The 18,857-nt window shown below is 35.0% G+C and overlaps 1 protein-coding gene across 2 annotated transcripts in view; it reads right to left on the bottom strand.

Moving 5' to 3' along the window:
* Positions 1-1,169: 1,169 nt before the first annotated feature.
* The window catches only part of TBC1D23 (TBC1 domain family member 23), a 64,951-nt gene continuing 47,263 nt past the window's right edge, over positions 1,170-18,857 (bottom strand). The window contains exons 14-19 of one of the 2 annotated variants that reach the window (XM_008975395.4): positions 15,891-16,030; positions 14,556-14,600; positions 10,269-10,357; positions 7,216-7,351; positions 5,446-5,640; positions 1,170-2,836 (exon numbers count right to left, since the gene is read on the bottom strand). In XM_008975395.4, the coding sequence (XP_008973643.2) occupies positions 2,755-2,836; positions 5,446-5,640; positions 7,216-7,351; positions 10,269-10,357; positions 14,556-14,600; positions 15,891-16,030 (687 nt within the window). In that variant the 3' untranslated portion in view covers positions 1,170-2,754. The remainder of the gene's footprint in view (positions 2,837-5,445; positions 5,641-7,215; positions 7,352-10,268; positions 10,358-14,555; positions 14,601-15,890; positions 16,031-18,857) is intronic. The other variant, XM_008975396.4, reaches the window with a different exon arrangement.

Below are 18,857 nucleotides of genomic sequence, written 5' to 3'. Positions count from 1 at the left end.
GTGGTGGCGCACACCTGTAGTACCAGCTACTCGTGAAGCTGAGGCAGGAGCATTGCTTGAACAGGGAAGGTGGAGGTTGCAGTGAGCCAAGATCTTACCACTCCACTCCAGCCTGGGCACCACAGTGAGACTCCATCCCCGCCCCCTACCCAAAAAAAAGTATATGTGTATATATGTTTTGAAGTTAGATGTGATTTAAAAATTAGAAAAACAAAATATGTATATTAAGTGAAAAAAGCTGGCAAAAACCACATATTGTATGATTCCTTTTATAATGAAATGTCCAGAATCCACAGAGACAGAAAGTAGAATGGTGCTTGGTAAGGGCTGGAGGGAAGAGGGAAAGGAGAGTGACTACTAACAGGTATGGATTTGTGCTGTTTTTCTGAGGTGATGAAATGTTCTAGAACTAGAATTGCACAACTCTGTGGATATTCCAATAACTACTGAAAGGGGGGACTTTAAGGCATGTCAATTATACTTCAATAAATATGTTAAGTTCAAGATGTTAGTGATCAAACTGAGATATTACATTCATTACTCATTCAACCTATAGAGTTGGGGTTCCCCCACATCAAACTATGAATTTTAACTAGGACTGCCAATTTATGGCTGGTTAGTCTAATGTAAGAGTATCGTGCTAAGGAGTTAAAGGTCCTGTGTGAAACATACCAGTGACAAAAATGGTTGAGTATGTCAATACAAATTTATCATACTGACCAAGTTTTATTAATGGTGGGCAAATGGCATCAATCCTATATAGGAGAAATAATTGTATACCTTCACAGACAAAAATAATTTCCAAGGAGTGTGGAGATAAGAGGAATACTTTCTCTTTTCACTCAATTTCTTTGAGCCTTGGTTTCCTTATCTTGAAAATACAAAAAATAACCACCTCCTAAAGTTGCAACCTTTGCAATCACAAGAGGCCATGAGAGGTGGCCACCCCAGAGTGATTCCCAGCTCTGTGGTCAGTGGGCCAGTGAAGGAAGGATGATCTACACAAGTGCCTAGAACAGTCAATGAAATGTATTTTCATTTAATAGTCATAAATAATCCTGTAACTGTGTAGTTCATGGTAGTAGGTAACTTACTACATGCCTTCAATTCTCTAATTTTGTGACCTTAAGAGATTTGCAAATAGGGAAAAGAAAGAGAGAGACAGTGTCTTTAAGAACAAAGTTTTGGGCAAACTATTAATTTATTTACAATTGTAATTTATAAACAGTAACACAAACATCTTTACATTAATATTATGAAAAATGTCCCATGGCTGAAATGGGTGAAAAATGAGACTTCAGTACATTTCTAAAGGGGTGCCAAGAAAAGGGAAAAAATGCAATTACAACAGTTTTAGGGGAGAGTTATATCAAGTAATACACCCAGGTGCAATTTCATGCAGATGTCTTCAACCACTCAAACTGTTTTTATTAGATATTAGAATAAAATTTCCCAAATTATGTTGCCTTTTATTCACTTGATTTCCATAAGTAAATCAAAATGACTGGCCGTTAACAGGGTACATCTAAATATTTCTCCCATCAACCCCTTAGAGATAATCCCTTACATTTTAGGACATGTCAGATTGTGGGTATTGCAACTTCCCAAATGGATTTTACAAAATATTATTCCATAGCCCTAAATGTGTTCCTGGACTTCTCTTACCAAATGTGTCTAATATGGACCATTATAAATTAAATGAAAAACGCTGCAAAATACAGCAGAGCCATTTTCAGTACATTAAGACAATGTGTCCAAAACTAATTTCAAACCACTGGAACTTCAATGAGAGGACAAAACCAAAAGAAGAGAAAGAACTTCAGAAAATGATGACAAAAACAATTGTACTTTATAAGCTCTCTGATTATTTGGCATTTATATAAGTGGATATTACTGTGGTTACAGACCATAATCCTCAATGAGGATAAATCAATGTGGCTTAAACACTTGTTTTAAAATATGAATAAAATAATCCACTTGTAATAAAAACCAATGACATTTTTACAGACACAATTCTGTCCCCAAAATGTTAATTTTAATCTTAACAGCCTACCTACTTATTTTAATGCTTTTAACTGCTCTTTAGAAATCATTAGGATGAAGTTTCTTATCTTTGAAGCATTTAGTGTCCAAAAAATTAGCTATTGGAGCAAAGGTGATTTAGAAACTGATGTTTCAACATTTTACTAGCTGTACTGTATTTTGAGTTGGCAGGAATCTTCAACCATTCCATTAAAAAAATTTCACTCTTTTTAAGAAGAATAGAAACAGTGAGTGAATTATTAACCTATGTTTTTAGTTTCTGATATTGCTCAGTGAGTAAAACAATGTAGCAATTAGGGAAGTCTCTTCAACTAATTCTATCTCTAATTTTCAGTGAAGACACTGCAGATATGTATGTGTACAGTTGTTTTTGAACCCGAAAGTGATGCATGTTCCCTTAAAACAGCTCTTCAAAACAGAACTGCATTCTGTACCCTTACTTAGTCCATAAGGGCACAGGGTCAGTTACTTCAAAGTAATTTAATAACTGACCTTTATAATACATCATTTTATAAAACCAAAATGCAAAAGAAAAATTTTTAAAAAGTTTACTGTCCACAGATTGATTATAATAATTTACACTTTCTTAGACCTGCTATTTAAGCAGCCCCATGAGCAAATGAAAGGTCTCCAGTTAGTATTCAGTCAGGAGGTATATGTCCATGTTTCTCTTGGTTGTCTTAATTTCTTTTTATATAATTTTCTTTTATATTAACTTTCCAAAGCATCCAAAACTTTCATGATCTGCTGTTTTATGGCTTTAGTTGCATCCCCTGCATTTGGAATCAAATACCTAAGGGGGAAAAAAAATATATATATATATATATATACATATGTATATGTATATAAAAATACAGTGCTTTCCCTTCAAGACTCAGCTGATAGGTCACCTCCAATGGGAAGCTTTCCCTAACCCACAAAGCCAGCAGAGATGCCTCCTATGTACTCCCATAGCTTATTTGAACATAATCCAAAGCTTATTTCGAAAGAAAATCTAAATGCAAAGGCAATGTGATTTTTCATATAGTGTAAAGCTAAAATTCTTTGAACCATTATTAAATATAGGTAATAGCTAGATAAAACACAAGATAAAAAATATAATATTCCACTCCCCAATACAGATGTACCTTCAATTAGCTACAAAAATCACACACGAATTGTTGGTATCCAATTCCAAAGACAATGACAATTCCAACACTTAATAGTTTGACTTTAAGCAAGTAATTTAAGTTCACTAAAACAGATTCCTATATAAAAAATAGCTATAGTTATCCAAACTTTACAGAGGGTTATGTACATAATAAAATGGCGTTATGAGGTCTGAAATATTTAAAAAAGACAAGACTTATGATAACTATTGCAAAATATCAACACCATAGATTAAATGTCAATTTTCTTTTCTTGGAGAATAAAAATAGTGGTATTTTTTTAAAAAAGCATTTTCGGTAAAACCTAACAATTCCACTGTATAAATCATCTATAAGTGTTATATGCGAGGCAGAATAGAGAACCATAAGTATCAATGAAGAAAGGGAGAGAGAGAATCTAGTTACTTTATCTTCCACTATTAAGACTATCTTCCAAAACTCTGAATTAAAAAAAAAAAGATGTTGATCTATACATAATAAACTTCAATTTATTTAGCAAAATTTGTGGGAAAGCCTTTAAAACATAATTCCCAACTTTTACTATACATGAGTCATAATTCAAATCTCCTTTGGTTAGGATTAATTTATAAGTAGATATTAAAATGTGTACACCTCTCACCCATTGAATCTACTTGCAGGAATTTATCCTGAGAAGACTAATTGGACAACTATGTAAACATACATGTTTTTAAAGGCCCACTAGAAGATTAATAGTGAAACACATGAAAACAATGTAAATGCCAATCAACATGAGGCTTGTTAAATCAATCTCCTGAGAAATCCTTATAACAGAATATCTACCATTAAAAAGCTAAGAATTTATATTTATTGGGCCGGGCATGGTGGCTCACTCCTGTAATCTCAGCACTTTGGGAGGCCAAGGTGGGTGGATCACGAGGTCAGGAGATGGAGACCATCCTGGCTAACATGGTGAAACCCCATCTCTACTAAAAATACAAAAATTAGCTGGGCATGGTGGTGGGCGCCTCTAGTCCCAGCTACTCGGTAGGCTGAGGCAGGGAGAATGGTGTGAACCTGGGAGGCGGAGCTTGCAGTGAGCCGTGATCGCAACACCGCACTCTAGCCTGAGTGACAGAGAGAGACTCCGTCTCAAAAATAATTAATTAATTAATTTAAAAAATTTTATATTTATTAAAATGTAAGTATATTCACACTATACTATTTTCTTAAAAAATCAGAACACAAAAACAAGCCTATATCACATTTATCTAGTTTTTAGTAGAGAAATAACATATGCATTAAAAAAAATCTGAGAAGATACTCATCAATGTGTTAACAGAGAATTAGAATGACATATTCTTTATATTATTAATTGAAAATATCACTATGTAAATATTTATTCTTACATAAAGCAATAAAGTGATTTTTTTTTTACAAATCAGGTATTATTTTCTTTTAACAAAGTACATAAAACAGTATAGATTCATGATGTTTGCTACCTAATTGTCAGTACAAGATGAAAGAAGCTGAATAATTTCCTCTTCCAACTGAAGTTGATTATTTAAAAGTGCTGCGATATAACCTTAAGCTTACTATTTATCCAAGCACTCCTGTAAATAATAAGTGTAATCCTAAATCCCAGTGGGGGAACAACTTGAACTGATGCAAGGTATAATAAACCACAAATCAGGAGTCAGGAAGGCTATATTTGGTTCTGTCACAAACTAAGTGTTAGGATCTGGGAAGTCATTCCACCCCTCTGGGCTTCATATTTTTATCTACAGATTAAAAAATGGTTTAGTATCAATATCAGTGTGGTCCACAGCTCTTGGGCCAGTCTTTGAACTGTTAGTGACCCACAATGAGACAAAGGGGGGCTTGTACCAGGCTGTAAATTACCTATATCACCCAGCACACTGCTTAGTTCACTGACAGTTTGTCAAAACAAGAATTTTTCGATGAAGGAAAATAAAAATATCAACATATTCTAAAACAAGTTTCTTATTTCTCTGCAAGCCAGCAATTAGTGCAGCACTGGTACAGATTAACAATAAGGATCCTTGGGTCAGAAACTTTATGAAATTAGCTATGGCACTTACTCAAATCATGTGCTAATGGCTAAACCACATATGACTAAGGACTCCGGAGAAAGCGATAAGAAACACTAAAAGTGGTTCAGCTATCCTATTCCACCATCCATTCCCCAAAATAAAGAAACAAACTCTTTATAGTGAACTACAGTAATTCAGATAATATCTGAATTCAGATAATATTATCCTAAGGAAAATCTTACCTTTCGATTGCCAAGATTTCTATTCCTGAAGCACTGCTATTTCCATACTTGAAGGTAATGAGTTCAGGATGTTTTTTTTTGGATGTAATTTTAACTACAGAATTCAGCGCTTGTCGAGACTGTATATAAGCCAATCCTTTCCGTGAAACAATCTCCCTTAAACAGTACATATGTGTTGCAGTAACCAACAGATGACTTGAGACAAAAAGAGCATTAAAAGAAAAAGAATTTTTAAGTAAATTTAATTCAAAACAGGTGTTGTTTCAACCATCTCAATTATTAGAAATGTTCAACTCTAAATAAAATTATTTGAGTTAAAAGATATAAACAGAGGTTAATCTATAAACAAGTAAGCTACACATTAACACCTTTTAATTGTATGCAAAATTAATATTTTATTAACAGATAATCCTGCAATGATTTAAAATGTAATAAATATAATAAAAAGTTCCATACAACATAGAAATCACTACAATAATATATTTTTTATTGAAATGGAGTATATTACGTTTCAGATTTTTTAACGCTATTACCTATATTCATAAACTATTCTCATTCAATGCACCATATCCTATATCTAATATCCAAGATCACTAGGCAATTGTTGGGTTTCCCTACATATTTTGTAAACATTCTGTAACTGGATCCTGAAGGCAAAATGAGCATAGTATTATTAACACTCACCCAACCCCTGTATCTCAGCTTCTTTTTAATATAATACTCTCACATTTTTTATGTACAGTAATACAATATGACAGTTATCAGACAAGTGCAGAATGTGGAACATTCTGTAGGATGATTGACCTGGACTCAAAGGATTCATTCATCATGAAGAGAAAAGGGAAGCAAGGGGGTGGGGGGATGAGTTCTGCTGTACACAGGGTGAGACTAAAGACACATAACAGACAATGCAATGTGTAAACCATGAACTGGATCATGGATCAGAAAGAAAAAACACACTACAAAAGATACTTTGGGGACACTGAAAATTTGGGGTATGATCTGTATGTTAAATGATGTTAATTTACAAAAATTTTTAGGTGGGGTAATGGCATTGAAGTTGTGCAGGAGAATGCTCATATACTTGGGAGGTTTATGCTGAAGCATTTAGGGATGAAGTGTCACATTTGTAGACTTCTTTTGAAAGGTTTGACAAAAATGTACATATACATGCATATGTATATATATACACATACGAAATGGGGTGGTATTAAAAGGTGGTAACAGTTGATAAATCTAAGAATCATGGCCGGCCACGGTGGCTCACACCTGTAATCCCAGCACTTTGGGAGGCCGAGGTGGGCAGATCACCTGAGGTCCGGAGTTCGAGACCAGTCTGACCAACATAGAGAAACCCCGTCTCTACTAAAAATACAAAATTAGCCAGGGGTGGTGGCGCATGCCTGTAATCCCAGCTACTCTGGAGGCTGAGGCAGGAGAATCACTTGAACCTGGGAGGCAGAGGTTGCTGTGAGCCGAGATCGTGCCACTGCACTCCAGCCTGGGCAACAAGAGCAAAACTCCGTCTCAAAAAGAAAAAAAAAGAATCATAAGGGTGTTCAATGTACTATTCCTTCAACATTTTTGTATAAAATTTTTCAAAATAAAAATTACATAATACTGTAAATTCAAGACCTGTAATACAAGTAGACAGAAGGAAATTATATCTTATTGTACTAGGATAAATAAAGGTTCTTCTGTAGTTCAGTTTTGTATTATTAACTTCCCCAAATTCAATTTTACTTCTTATGAAGACATTTTTAAAAGTACCTGGGAAACATGTGTCCACTTTCTTTTACTTCTTTACAAGGAAAATGATGTTTGACATCTGGCTTGTTTATCCAAGTCTGAATGTTTACAACCTCTTTTCTATCATCATCTGACATTGAAGAACTGTCAATTTCATCTATAAAAAATATAAAGTATTAAATATGGATATTACCAACTTTTAAAATGATACATTCCCTAACAGTCTAAAAAAAATTTCAGTAGTATTTTGAAGATATGGATTGAAAAACAAACAGGCTGGGCACAGTGACTCACGCCTGCAATCACAGCACTTTGGGAGGCTGAGGCAGGCAGATCACCTGAGGGCAGGAGTTGGAGACCAGCCTGGGCAACATGGTGAAACCCCATCTCTACTAAAAAATATAAAAAATTAGCTGGGCATGGTGGCGCACACCTGTAATCTCAAATACTCGGGAGGCTGAGGCATGAGAATCGCTTGAACCCAGGAGGTGGAGGTTGCAGTGAGCTGAGATTGTGCCACTGCACTCCAGCTTGGGCAACAGAATGAGACTGTCTCAAAAAAAAGAAAAAAAAAAAAAAAAAGAATAACGCAATCAATTCTAATCCTGCTACTCTATTTCCTTATGCCACTGATAATATAGAAATATTATTATCAAACATCACTTTCATATGGTAACAAAGTCAGGTTTAAATATTAAGAATACGGTTTTAAAGATTAAACCATTTGGGGTATTTCAATTGTTTTGATATGCATAACTTAACTATGATCTGACTAGTCTGTAAAGAGATGGCTGAATTGTTAAACAATAGGCACCTATCTTGAGAGTAAAGACGGCAGATTTCGTTTTATCTTGCTGCTTTTTTGATTTTAAGGAAAATAATAAAATCAATCCTGAGATAAATAAGTAAAAATTTAGGGTTATTTTCCCTAAGATAAATATAAAATAATTATATTTTCTAATTTAAGAAAGGGATAATACAGTCTCTAAGGTAAATAATTACAGGTTCTGTCCTTTGCTTTCTAACAAATACTGCAAAATATAGAGACATAATGAAAAAGGAAATCGCACGTTATCTACACCAGCCTAAACAAAAGTGAAACTCTCATGTATCTCCTCCTACTCACATTCTCCTCCCTTCCCCACCAAGAAATACTAATTATCTGAATTTGGTGTTATCAGTTCCATACATGTCTTTGCTTTAACATATATGCATATCCCTAAATAATATACAGTAGTATTCTACACTTAAATGTATATAAATGTATATATACACTTAAATGTATATAAATATACACTTAAATGTATATAAATGTATATAAAAAGTAGACTACTCAACTGCATTCTCCCACAACTGCTACCCTACTCCCAACATCTGAAATTCATACATACTGATACACATAGTTTCAGTTTTCTCACTTTCATTATGGTCCAATTTTCCATATTGTAAATATGTGTGTGTAGATACATGATAAATGTAAATATGACACAATTTATTCATCCATTTGCCTCTCCCCTTTGTTAATGGAAGAAGTTGAGATATTCAGAGACAGAGTTAACAGAAAGAGATGGCAACAGAGAGGGGAAAAAAGAAGAAAAGGAAACAAGCAGAAATATCACATTCACCTCTCTGCAAGTTTTCTGAAAAGTGATTTCATGTATCTATTAAAATGTCAAATGTGATTCCCTATAACCTAGCAATCTTACTTAGCAGTAAGATTTAAAATTTAAAATTCTTAGCAGAATTTACCCTCTGAATATACTGTCATCAGAAGCTAATCTACATATATATCTTTATATAAAGATCCAGTGTCATTTGAAACAAACAAAAAACCTGGAAAACCACCAGTGTCAACTGGAAGACTGACTAAATAAAGTATGGTATGTTTATATGATAGAAGGAGAATGAGGAGATACATGAGCTGAAATGGAAAATATGCAACATGTATTTATTACTAACTGGAAAAAGCAAGGTGAGATTTGGGAGTCTTTTTTTCTCATTCTGTATATTTATATATTTTTTCCCTAACTCAGTACACATATTAACCAATATTAGTTATGACTGCTTACCTAACTCAATACACATATTAACCAATATTAGTTATGATTGCTTAATTAGGATAAGCTGGACAGTAGAATTATAAACCAAAGACTAAATTTTTTTTTTTTTTTGAGACAGAGTCTTGCTGTGTCACCTAGGCTGGAATGTAGTAGCATGATCTTGGCTCACTGCACCTCCGCCTCCTGGGTTAAAGTGATTCTCTTGCCTCAGCTTCCCAATTAGCTGGGATTATGGGCATGCACTCCCATGCCCAGCTAATTTTTGTACTTTTAGTAGAGACACAGTTTCATCATGTTGGTCTTGAACTCCTGACCTCAAGTGATCCGCCCGCCTCAGCCTCCCAAAGTGCTGGGATTACAGCGTGAGCCACCGCGCCTGGCCTAAATTATTTTTTTTAAAACATAACCACAGAGAAGACAAACTTCCCTGACACAATATCACCATCTTGTGGCCCTTTAGGATATTGCCTCCAGTTTCAAGACTTCAGATGTCTCAATTTTGTAATTTTCAGTGCTTTAGTCCCACAACTCTCAATCTCCTAGGTGGCGGATCAAAGGAATTTCAATCCGATCAAAGGAATTTCAATCCCATCACTTGGATTTAAATACTATTTCCACACTGATAGCCTCCAAATTATCATCAGTTTAGACCTCTCTCCTTAGCTGAAGACACCTATAATCAACTGCCTCTACTCAACATTTCTGCTTGGATTCCTTTTTTTTAAAAATTTTATTATTATTATACTTTAAGTTTTAGGGTACATGCGCACAACATGCAGGTTTGTTACATATGTATACATGTGCCATGTTGGTGCTTGGATTTCTAATACGTACAACAATTCAAGGTGTCTAAAACCAAACTCTTAATAGACAGCCACAGATTCTCCAATTATTTCTACAGAATCTCATTTTTTTAAAAAAGCAGTTGATTGGCTATTCCCAGAATGACTGCTGTAATCACTCCTAATGACAGCAAAGCTGTCTGTAGCTAAGTGTATTAGTGTATTACTACACCTGTGTCGTATTCTTCTTCATCCCCAATGCTGAAAACAGGCTTTACGCCACGGTAAGGCTTGCCCACTCTGTCACTGCTGCTCACATGCCTATATTCAAAGAATTTTAGGAGAGAAATAATCACTTAAGAAGTTATCAAAGATTTTTACCAAGCATCATTTGAATATGTAAATATTCCTTACCTGACCCCCCCAAAACCCCATGTACTACCCATAGTTTTAGGAGAGCTATGTTAAGGAAATTAAAAGAAGATAAAGAAATTATGTTAGCAAAAGTGGCATAAGGCCTTGGTAGGCTGAATGCTCTTAAATATGTAAAAATTAAATTTTAAACAATTTCAATATCCATATTAAAACCAATGCTTAGATCTGTTTGGCCTTGCGGAATTTATTTAGCCTTTTGTGCTTCTGATTCCTCCTCTGTAAAATAGTGCTAACAATATCTACCTGTCAGGGTTATAGTGAGAACTAAATCAGTCAATTTTACTGTAAAACTATTAGGACAATGCCTGGTGCTACCTTCATGTCTGTTAGGTAAAATAAGTTACTGACACCAAATATTCAAATTCCAATATGATTGGTTAAGGCTTCTCATAAGTGCAAGTGTCTTAAGGGTTATCTTCCCATTTTTTTATTCCTGTTACTTTTGTTTCAATAGAAACGAAGATTCTACTTTTGTTGTGTAAATATAAGCCATAAAAATGAATCTGCCTCGGCCGGGCGCGGTGGCTCACTCCTGTAATCCCAGCACTTTGGGAGGCCGAGGTGGGTGGATCACCTGACGTCGGGAGTTCAAGACCAGCCTGACCAACATGGAGAAACTCCGTCTCTACTAAAAATACAAAATTGGCTGGGCATGGTGGCGCATGCCTGTAATTCCAGCTACTCTGGAGGCTGAGGCAGGAGAACCACTTGAACCCGGGAGGCAGAGGTTGCGGTAAGCCAAGATAGCGCCATTGCACTCCATCCTGGACAACAAGAGTGAAACTCCATTTCAAAAAAAAAAAATCTGCCTCTTTTTCAAAAGGCAGAGGCATAAATAACATGTAAACTCAAACTTGATTAGGTCTATAGGAAGTGTGACCTCTCTTTGTAATATAAAAATTAATACCCTATTAATTTTCAGGTAATCCCAAATAAACTAACAGGTAAAATTAAAATGTGTCAATAAAATACTACATGTTTCTGAGGGGAAAAGCATTGTTTTACTTGTAGGATAAGGTTCAGCTAAAATTACCTACTACAAAGGAAGACTCTAGCTTTTTTGGGTGTGTGCATGTAACATATGAAAACACTCAAAATCTTCTATTTTCAAGAGCTATTCCAATGTGAGAAAAAATCAAGTTACATGCCTTTAGTTATTATTATTAGTAGTAGTAGTAGTATTTTAGAGCCAGGGTCTCACTCCGTCACCCAGGCTAGAGTACAGTGGTGCAATCTTAGCTCACTGCAGCCTCGAATTCTTGGGCTGGAGCAATCCTTCTGCCTCAGCCTCCCATGTAGCTGGGACCACAGTGTGGGACCACGGGGGTGTACCACTACGCCTGCCTAATTTTTTTATTTTTTCAGAGACAGGATCTTGCTATGCTGCACAGAATGGTCTTGAACTCTTGGACCCGTGATCCTCCCACCTCAGCCTCCCAGTGCTGAGATTACAGGTGTGAACCACCACACTTGGCCTTTACTTAGGTTTAGAATTCAAATTTCCCAGAAGATAGAGATCAAATCTATACTTTACACACCATCAATAAAATTTTTTTTTGTGCCGGTTACAGTGGCTCACGCTTGTAATCCCAGCACTTTGGGAGGCCGAAAGATCCGAGGTGGGCAGATCACGAGGTCAGGAGATCGAGACTATCCTGGCTAACATGGTGAAACCCCGTCTCTACTAAAATTTAAAAATCAGCTGGGTGTGGTGGCACGCACCTGTAGTCCCAGCTACTTGGGAGGGCGAGACAGGAGAATCACTTGAACCCAGGAGGCACAGGTTGCAGTGAGCCGAGATTGCGCCACTGCACTCCAGCTTGGGCAACAGAGCAAGACTCGGTCACACACACACACACACACAAAAAATGTGTAGCCTAATTTTGTTGATTTACTTCTTCCAAAATAACATTCCTCAATAAATATAATGAGAGTTTAGTGTATAATAAATATTCTTTGGAAATTACAAGTTAGGTTAATCAATACATAGGCTTAAAGTCTGATTAAATTACAAGTGACATAATCATTTGGTTTTATGTTAAAATATATCTAATACAAAATTGTCCTGTAAATTACCAAACTATGCTCATGAGAGATAGAAAATGATATAATTTGGATGCCTTTGAAACTCAGATTCAGCTTTCTTACAAAAGGCAAAGACAGAGGTAAGAGCTTTATCTAAAAATGCTTTGATGCCATCTAGATTGTAAAATTTTATATAGATTAGATTATAAGTTTTCTCCTAATATTAAGCACAATTAAACTGCCATAACATAAAAAGTAACAAAGATAAATGTTTACAGCGAATAAGCATTTGCTGTAACCAGATAACCAAATAACCAGAAAGTATGAGTAAAGAGATAATCCTAAAAAACAAATTATTAATTGTTAATCAAGATTTATAATACAATGCAAATTTTTTATAAACATGAATGCTAAGGATTATTGAGACATTTCTTGAAAGACTGGCTAAAAATGAATAAAATTCAACAGCTGTACTATTTTTTAAAGCATAATATCTATACTTTTTTGCCATGGTAATAGTAGAAACATCTATAGTATGGTTTGAGTAGGCTTTAATTTACTGAGCTTAGAAAGAAACCTAATTCATTCTAACTTCTCATTAGATTCTCTTTTCAAAACAAATATATCTACCTGTGGATCAGAGATGATTTAAGTTACAAAAATTAATAATTTGAGAACTTGGGAGTTAAAAAAAATTAGACTAATTCAATGGTCCTATAACAGAAGAAAATGGAAAGGATGATTCACAAATAGATTATAATTTTAAAAGAAGCAATTTCCTTTAAAGTAGTGCTAGGTAAAATTATTAGCAGAAGTCCTGTAATTGGCGTTGTGTAGGAATAGTCACAATAAATCAAAACTCTTAGAAGATAAGTTATTAGAGGGTGAACTATTATTATTATTATATTATTATTATTATTATTATTTTTTGAGACGCAGTCTCGCTCTGTAGAGATGGGGTTTCACTATGTTAGCCAGGATGGTCTCAATCTCCTGACCTCGTGATCCGCCCACCTCCAACTCCCAAAGTGCTGGGATTACAGGTGTGAGCCATTGCGCCCGGCTGAAAGTATAGTCTTAGAGAGTGAAGTATTATTCTTAAAAATGCTACTTCAAGTCACTGAGAATACTGAAGTGACCCGAGAAAAATTCCATTCCATTATTCCAAAGCTTAACTTACATTGAAAATATGACTAGAATTTATTTTTTTTTTCTGGCCCACTTAGGATTTATAGAATTTCTTTTTAAATGTTTGTAGGTGTTGCTGTAATTGATATTCTAAATTAAATTGCTGAAAAATTCTGTGAGTATAAGAACTGTAAAGTCACACAGAGTTAAGTTAGTAAAGTTCTTTTGTTACCCTAATTGAAGATCCAGTAGATTTTTAAACCTTAAACTTATTGTCTTTAATGAGAAGCACCTCATTTTATTCGGGTTAGAGAAGTGACAGATTATACATTAAAGTAATCAACCACCTAGAAAAAAATGTAATTTTTTTTCAACAAAAACCAAAGGCAGAACCCTAGAACTGTAGTTCCTTGGAAGAGATTTATATATGCTAACTCAACCTAAATACATACATCTTATTAAGAAAAATCTAAAAATATAAAATTACATAATGTACACAAATTAACAAAAAATTTGAACCATGAACAGTGCCTATTTTTAGGTGCTATAATTTTCTCTGCTGCTAGGCGGGAGATAGAAGCAAATGAGCACCAAAGCAGATAACCTGCCAACTCGCGACCACATACTTTCTTTGTTTCACCTTCCCCCGTCTCAGAATAAAAACTGCAGGTTTTGAACACACTTAATTTTCATCTGTGGAATGGGTGATACAAACAAGCATGCAGGAAAAGAAATTAAAATGATCAAGCAAAAAACAAAAAGAAAAGTGTATCAATAAACATGACACACTCCTAAAAGCAGAATGAGAAAAGTTTAGCATTTGAAATAGCTGCATGAAATTTGAGCCAAGACAGCATGAGGCTTATAGATGGCATGAAGCATATTAAAGGAAAAGGATGGTTCAAGAAAAATGCTCTACTCATTGGCTTACCGCTCTGTACATGATCTGTCTGGCCAAGGAAGATTGAAAGACATTCTATAGCAAATCAAGGCAGAGGACAGAACAAAATGATTATAAAAAAAATGCAACAGCTTTAAAACAAAAAATATGGTACAGTTTAGTTTTTCTCACCCAGAGTGTACATTATAAAGAAGATGTTTCCATCATCCCAAGTACAAAGAAAAACAAAGAAAAGCCAATTTCAACTAATCAAGGCAGCAGTCTTTTTGACTTAGTTATCACCAGTACATTTTACAACAAATAAATTTTAAAATAAAATTGTAAATGTTCATGCTACAAAATGTAGCAATAATAGTCCTCCAACTCAGAAGCACCAACAAAAGGTAAAAGGGTTAGCTTTTGAGAAGACATAACTTTACTGCATAAACAAGTCTTTCAGGCTTGATAAAACACCTTAGTAATTATCAGTTGACCATTTTAGATAAGGTACAATGTTTTGGATCAATGAAAATAATCTATTACCTTCTCGGCTATTTACTAAATGCAGAAAAATGTGCTTTTGTATGCATATATACTATACTTAATAAAGGGACAGACAACAAATCCCTGACATTCAATTCTTAAAGTAAAATATGTCAATTTTCCCAGGATACTGCAAGACATGAAAGTGAAACCAAATACTATAACACATTTCCAATATAAGGCTTCCTTAAAACAAATTCTGTGTTGCAATTATAAGGTTAGCTTTGAACTCTAGGAACAAGAAAGATCAAACAGACTTATACGTGGAGAAAAAAATGTATCCTCAGTTACAATAAGAAACAATATATATAACAGATATTTTTAAACTTATTTCTAAATTGTTAACCATGTCCCTCATTTGTAATTTACAAGGAAATGGGGCTTTGTAAACGAAATTCTATGAAGGTCTGATCTTAAACATCAGAAGGTGGGTTTCTGCTATATTTAGCATGACCAGATTTTCTAGGTTTTAAAATCTTGGAGCAGAGGAAGAAGTTCCTACTATGAGATCACTGAATTGGGCAGATGATTCTCCATCCATTTGACATTTGGGAAGCAGCTACTATATGAAATGTGATACATACTGGGATATAAATTTCTTTTAGTGAATGGCATGATGTGACAGATACATTATTTGCATCTTTGAGTAGTAAGAGAGAATAATTATGTATATAAAGTACATTCCTGCAATTCTAATAAAAACTATGAAATCATCTAATAGAAAATATACTTTATAATCCTTTTCTGGAACACATTAAATTCAACTAACATTTACTTACTCTAAGACATTGTTTCTTTAGTTTTAATTACTCATCATAAACTCATACTGTATAAACAACTCACCGATCCACAGGAGTTGATGTATTCTCTATAAAACTGATAACTTTTTCCCTGACATTAACGGATTTTGTCTTCAAAGCCACAGTCATTTTATTTACTAGTGATTTCATTCCTCTATCACTTGAGCCATTAGGAGATTCACCCTAAAAAAAGAACATAATGGATTAACTGCCTCTAAATGACTAAAAGACATACTACTGCTAATGGTTATCTACATGTTATAGACTGAATTGCAATCCCACCAAAATCATATCTTGAAGTCCTAACTCCCAGTATATCTCAGAATGTGACTGTATTTGGAGACAGGGCCTCTACAGGCATAATTAAGGTTAAATGAGGTCTTCAGGTGGTCTCTAATCCAGTCTGACTGGTGTCCTTATAAGAGAGAAAGACATGAGCACATGAAAACAGAGAAGCCATGTAAGGACACACAAGGCAAGGCAGCCATCTGCAAGCCAAGGAGAGAGGCCTCAGGATAAACTAAACCTGCCAATACTTTCATCTTGGACTTTTAGCCTCCAGAACAGTAAGAAAATAAATTTACATTGGTTAAGCCACCAGTTTGTAGTATGATATTTTGTTGCGGCAGCTGCAAACTAATTCATTAGGTGAAATCATTTTAAGAATAGAAGGTAGATGCTGGGCGCGGTGGCTCACGCCTGTAATCCCAGCACTTTGGGAGGCCGAGGCAGGTGGATCATGAGGTCAGGAGTTCAAGACCAGACTGGCCAACATGGTGAAACCCCATCTCTACTAAAAATACAAAAATTAGCCGGGCGTGGTGATGGGTGCTTGTAATCCCAGCTACTCGGGAGGCTGTGGCAGAGAACTGCTTGAACCCATGAGGTGGAGGTTGCAGTGTGCTGAGATTGTACCACTGCACTCCAGTCTGCGCGACAGAGCGAGACTCTGTCTCAAAAAAAAAAAAAAAAAAAAAAAAAGAAGGTAGAATAAAAAATTAGGCACATATATGTGCGTGGAGTCTGACATTATCTTTTTTATTATATAAGAAACAGTTAAAACTACTGACCTTTCTTATCTCAGACTAGTCTACAAAAATAAGCAAAAGTATGATCAAACTACTATTTGCGCATATGTGAGTGTGGAGCCTGAAATTACCTTATTTATTCAATAAGAAATAGTTAAAACTATTAACCTTTCTTATCTCAGACTAGTCTTCAAAAATAAGCAAAAGTATAATCAAACTACTATCCATGCAGCTACATTTTTAAATATCCCTTGTAAATGTTTGCTTTTTAATGATATTGCTACTTAGGCCTTTATTTTCTGAAGAAAAGTTATCCTGATGTACCAAATGTAGGAGATGCGAGTATAATTCTTTTTTGTTTGTTTTTTGTTGTTGTTGTTTTGAGACAGAGTCTTGCTCTGTTGCCTAGGTTGGAGTGCAGTGGTGCGATCTTGGCTCACTGCAACCTCCGCCTCCTGGGTCCAAGCAATTCTCCCTGCCTCAGTCTCCTGAATAGCTGGGATTATAGGCACCTACCACCACACCTGGCTAATTTTTGAACTCCTGACCTCAGGTGATTCATCTGCCTCGGATTCCCATAATGCTGGGATTACAAGCATGAGCCACCGTGCATGGCTGTATTAATTCTTAAATTGTTTCATGGGATTGCTCATATATACCCTCCTAGAAGGCAACTTCGTGATGGGTGTCAAACATTTAAAAGTGATCCTATTTTCTGCCAATTAATTCCTCTTTAGAATTAATGAGAAGGAAGTGCCCAGAAATTTGGGTACTATTTGATGGAAAATTATACAGCCATTACAAACTCATATTATTTTTAAATAGCATTTTAAAATGCTAGAAAATGCTCATATGTTTAGTGAAAAAGCAGAAAATAAAATTCTAGGTATGCTATGATCACTACTTTTAAAATAAAGAAACACATTCACTAAAAACGGTTTGATGAAAATACTTTAAAATATGAATGGCAAAATTATCTCTGGTAACAGCTACAGGTGATTTTGTTTTCTTTATACTTTTCTTATTTACATATGATGCTAAAATGAACATCTGTTACTTTCAAATTTTTTTTTTTTTTTTTGAGACGGAGTCTCGTTCTGTCGCCCAGAGACTGGAGCGCAGTGGCGGGATGTGGGCTCACTGCAAGCTCCGCCTCCCGGGTTCACGCCATTCTCCTGCCTCAGCCTCCCGAGCAGCTGGGACTACAGGCGCCTGCCACCATGCCCGGCTATTTTTTTGTATTTTTAGTAGAGACGGGGTTTCACCATGTTATCCAGGATGGTCTTGATCTCCTGACCTCGTGATCCGCCTGCCTCAGCCTCCCAAAGTACTGGGATTACAGGCGTGAGCCACCGCGCCCGGCCTACTTTCATTTTTAGAAGAAATGTCATTAACAACAACAAAAATTATGTTTCTATTTCCATATCTAAATTCAGAGCCAAATTAAACTGTAAAAATTCTTTGGTACTTTGAAAAGAATGCTCTTTAAGATAATTTCTAAAATAGCCTCAATCAGTGTTTTTCAAATCTGAATATAAAAGCTTCAATAGAAAAACTATCCAGTGATGTGAATGGGAATATAAATTAGAATGTTTTTTGGAGAGCCATTTGATAGTAATGCAGAAGTCTAAGGACTTTGGTAACATTTTAATCAAGTTATTCCACTTCCAGGACAAAATAATCATGGCATATGCAAATTTATCACTACAAAAATTAAATAGTGTTTGTAACAGAAAAAAACTGGAAACAATGTAAATATTGAACAATAGAGAACTGAATAAATTATAATACACCCATAAAATGAAATATTATTTAGTTATTTAAAGTGAAAATAGCAAACGTTTACTAAGTAAATGGTGATTTCACACAATGGCATCAAGTTAAAAATAAGAGTATCAAATTAAAAATAAGATTCTCAGACAAACCTTATCTGCTGATGTGAAAATAACCTGATTTTGATTTGCATGGCTGAAGATAAACCT

Source organism: Pan paniscus, chromosome 2 (assembly GCF_029289425.2).
Source record: "Pan paniscus chromosome 2, NHGRI_mPanPan1-v2.0_pri, whole genome shotgun sequence".
Classification (NCBI taxonomy): Eukaryota; Metazoa; Chordata; class Mammalia; order Primates; family Hominidae; genus Pan; species Pan paniscus.
This window is presented reverse-complemented; position numbering and strand designations above follow the sequence as displayed.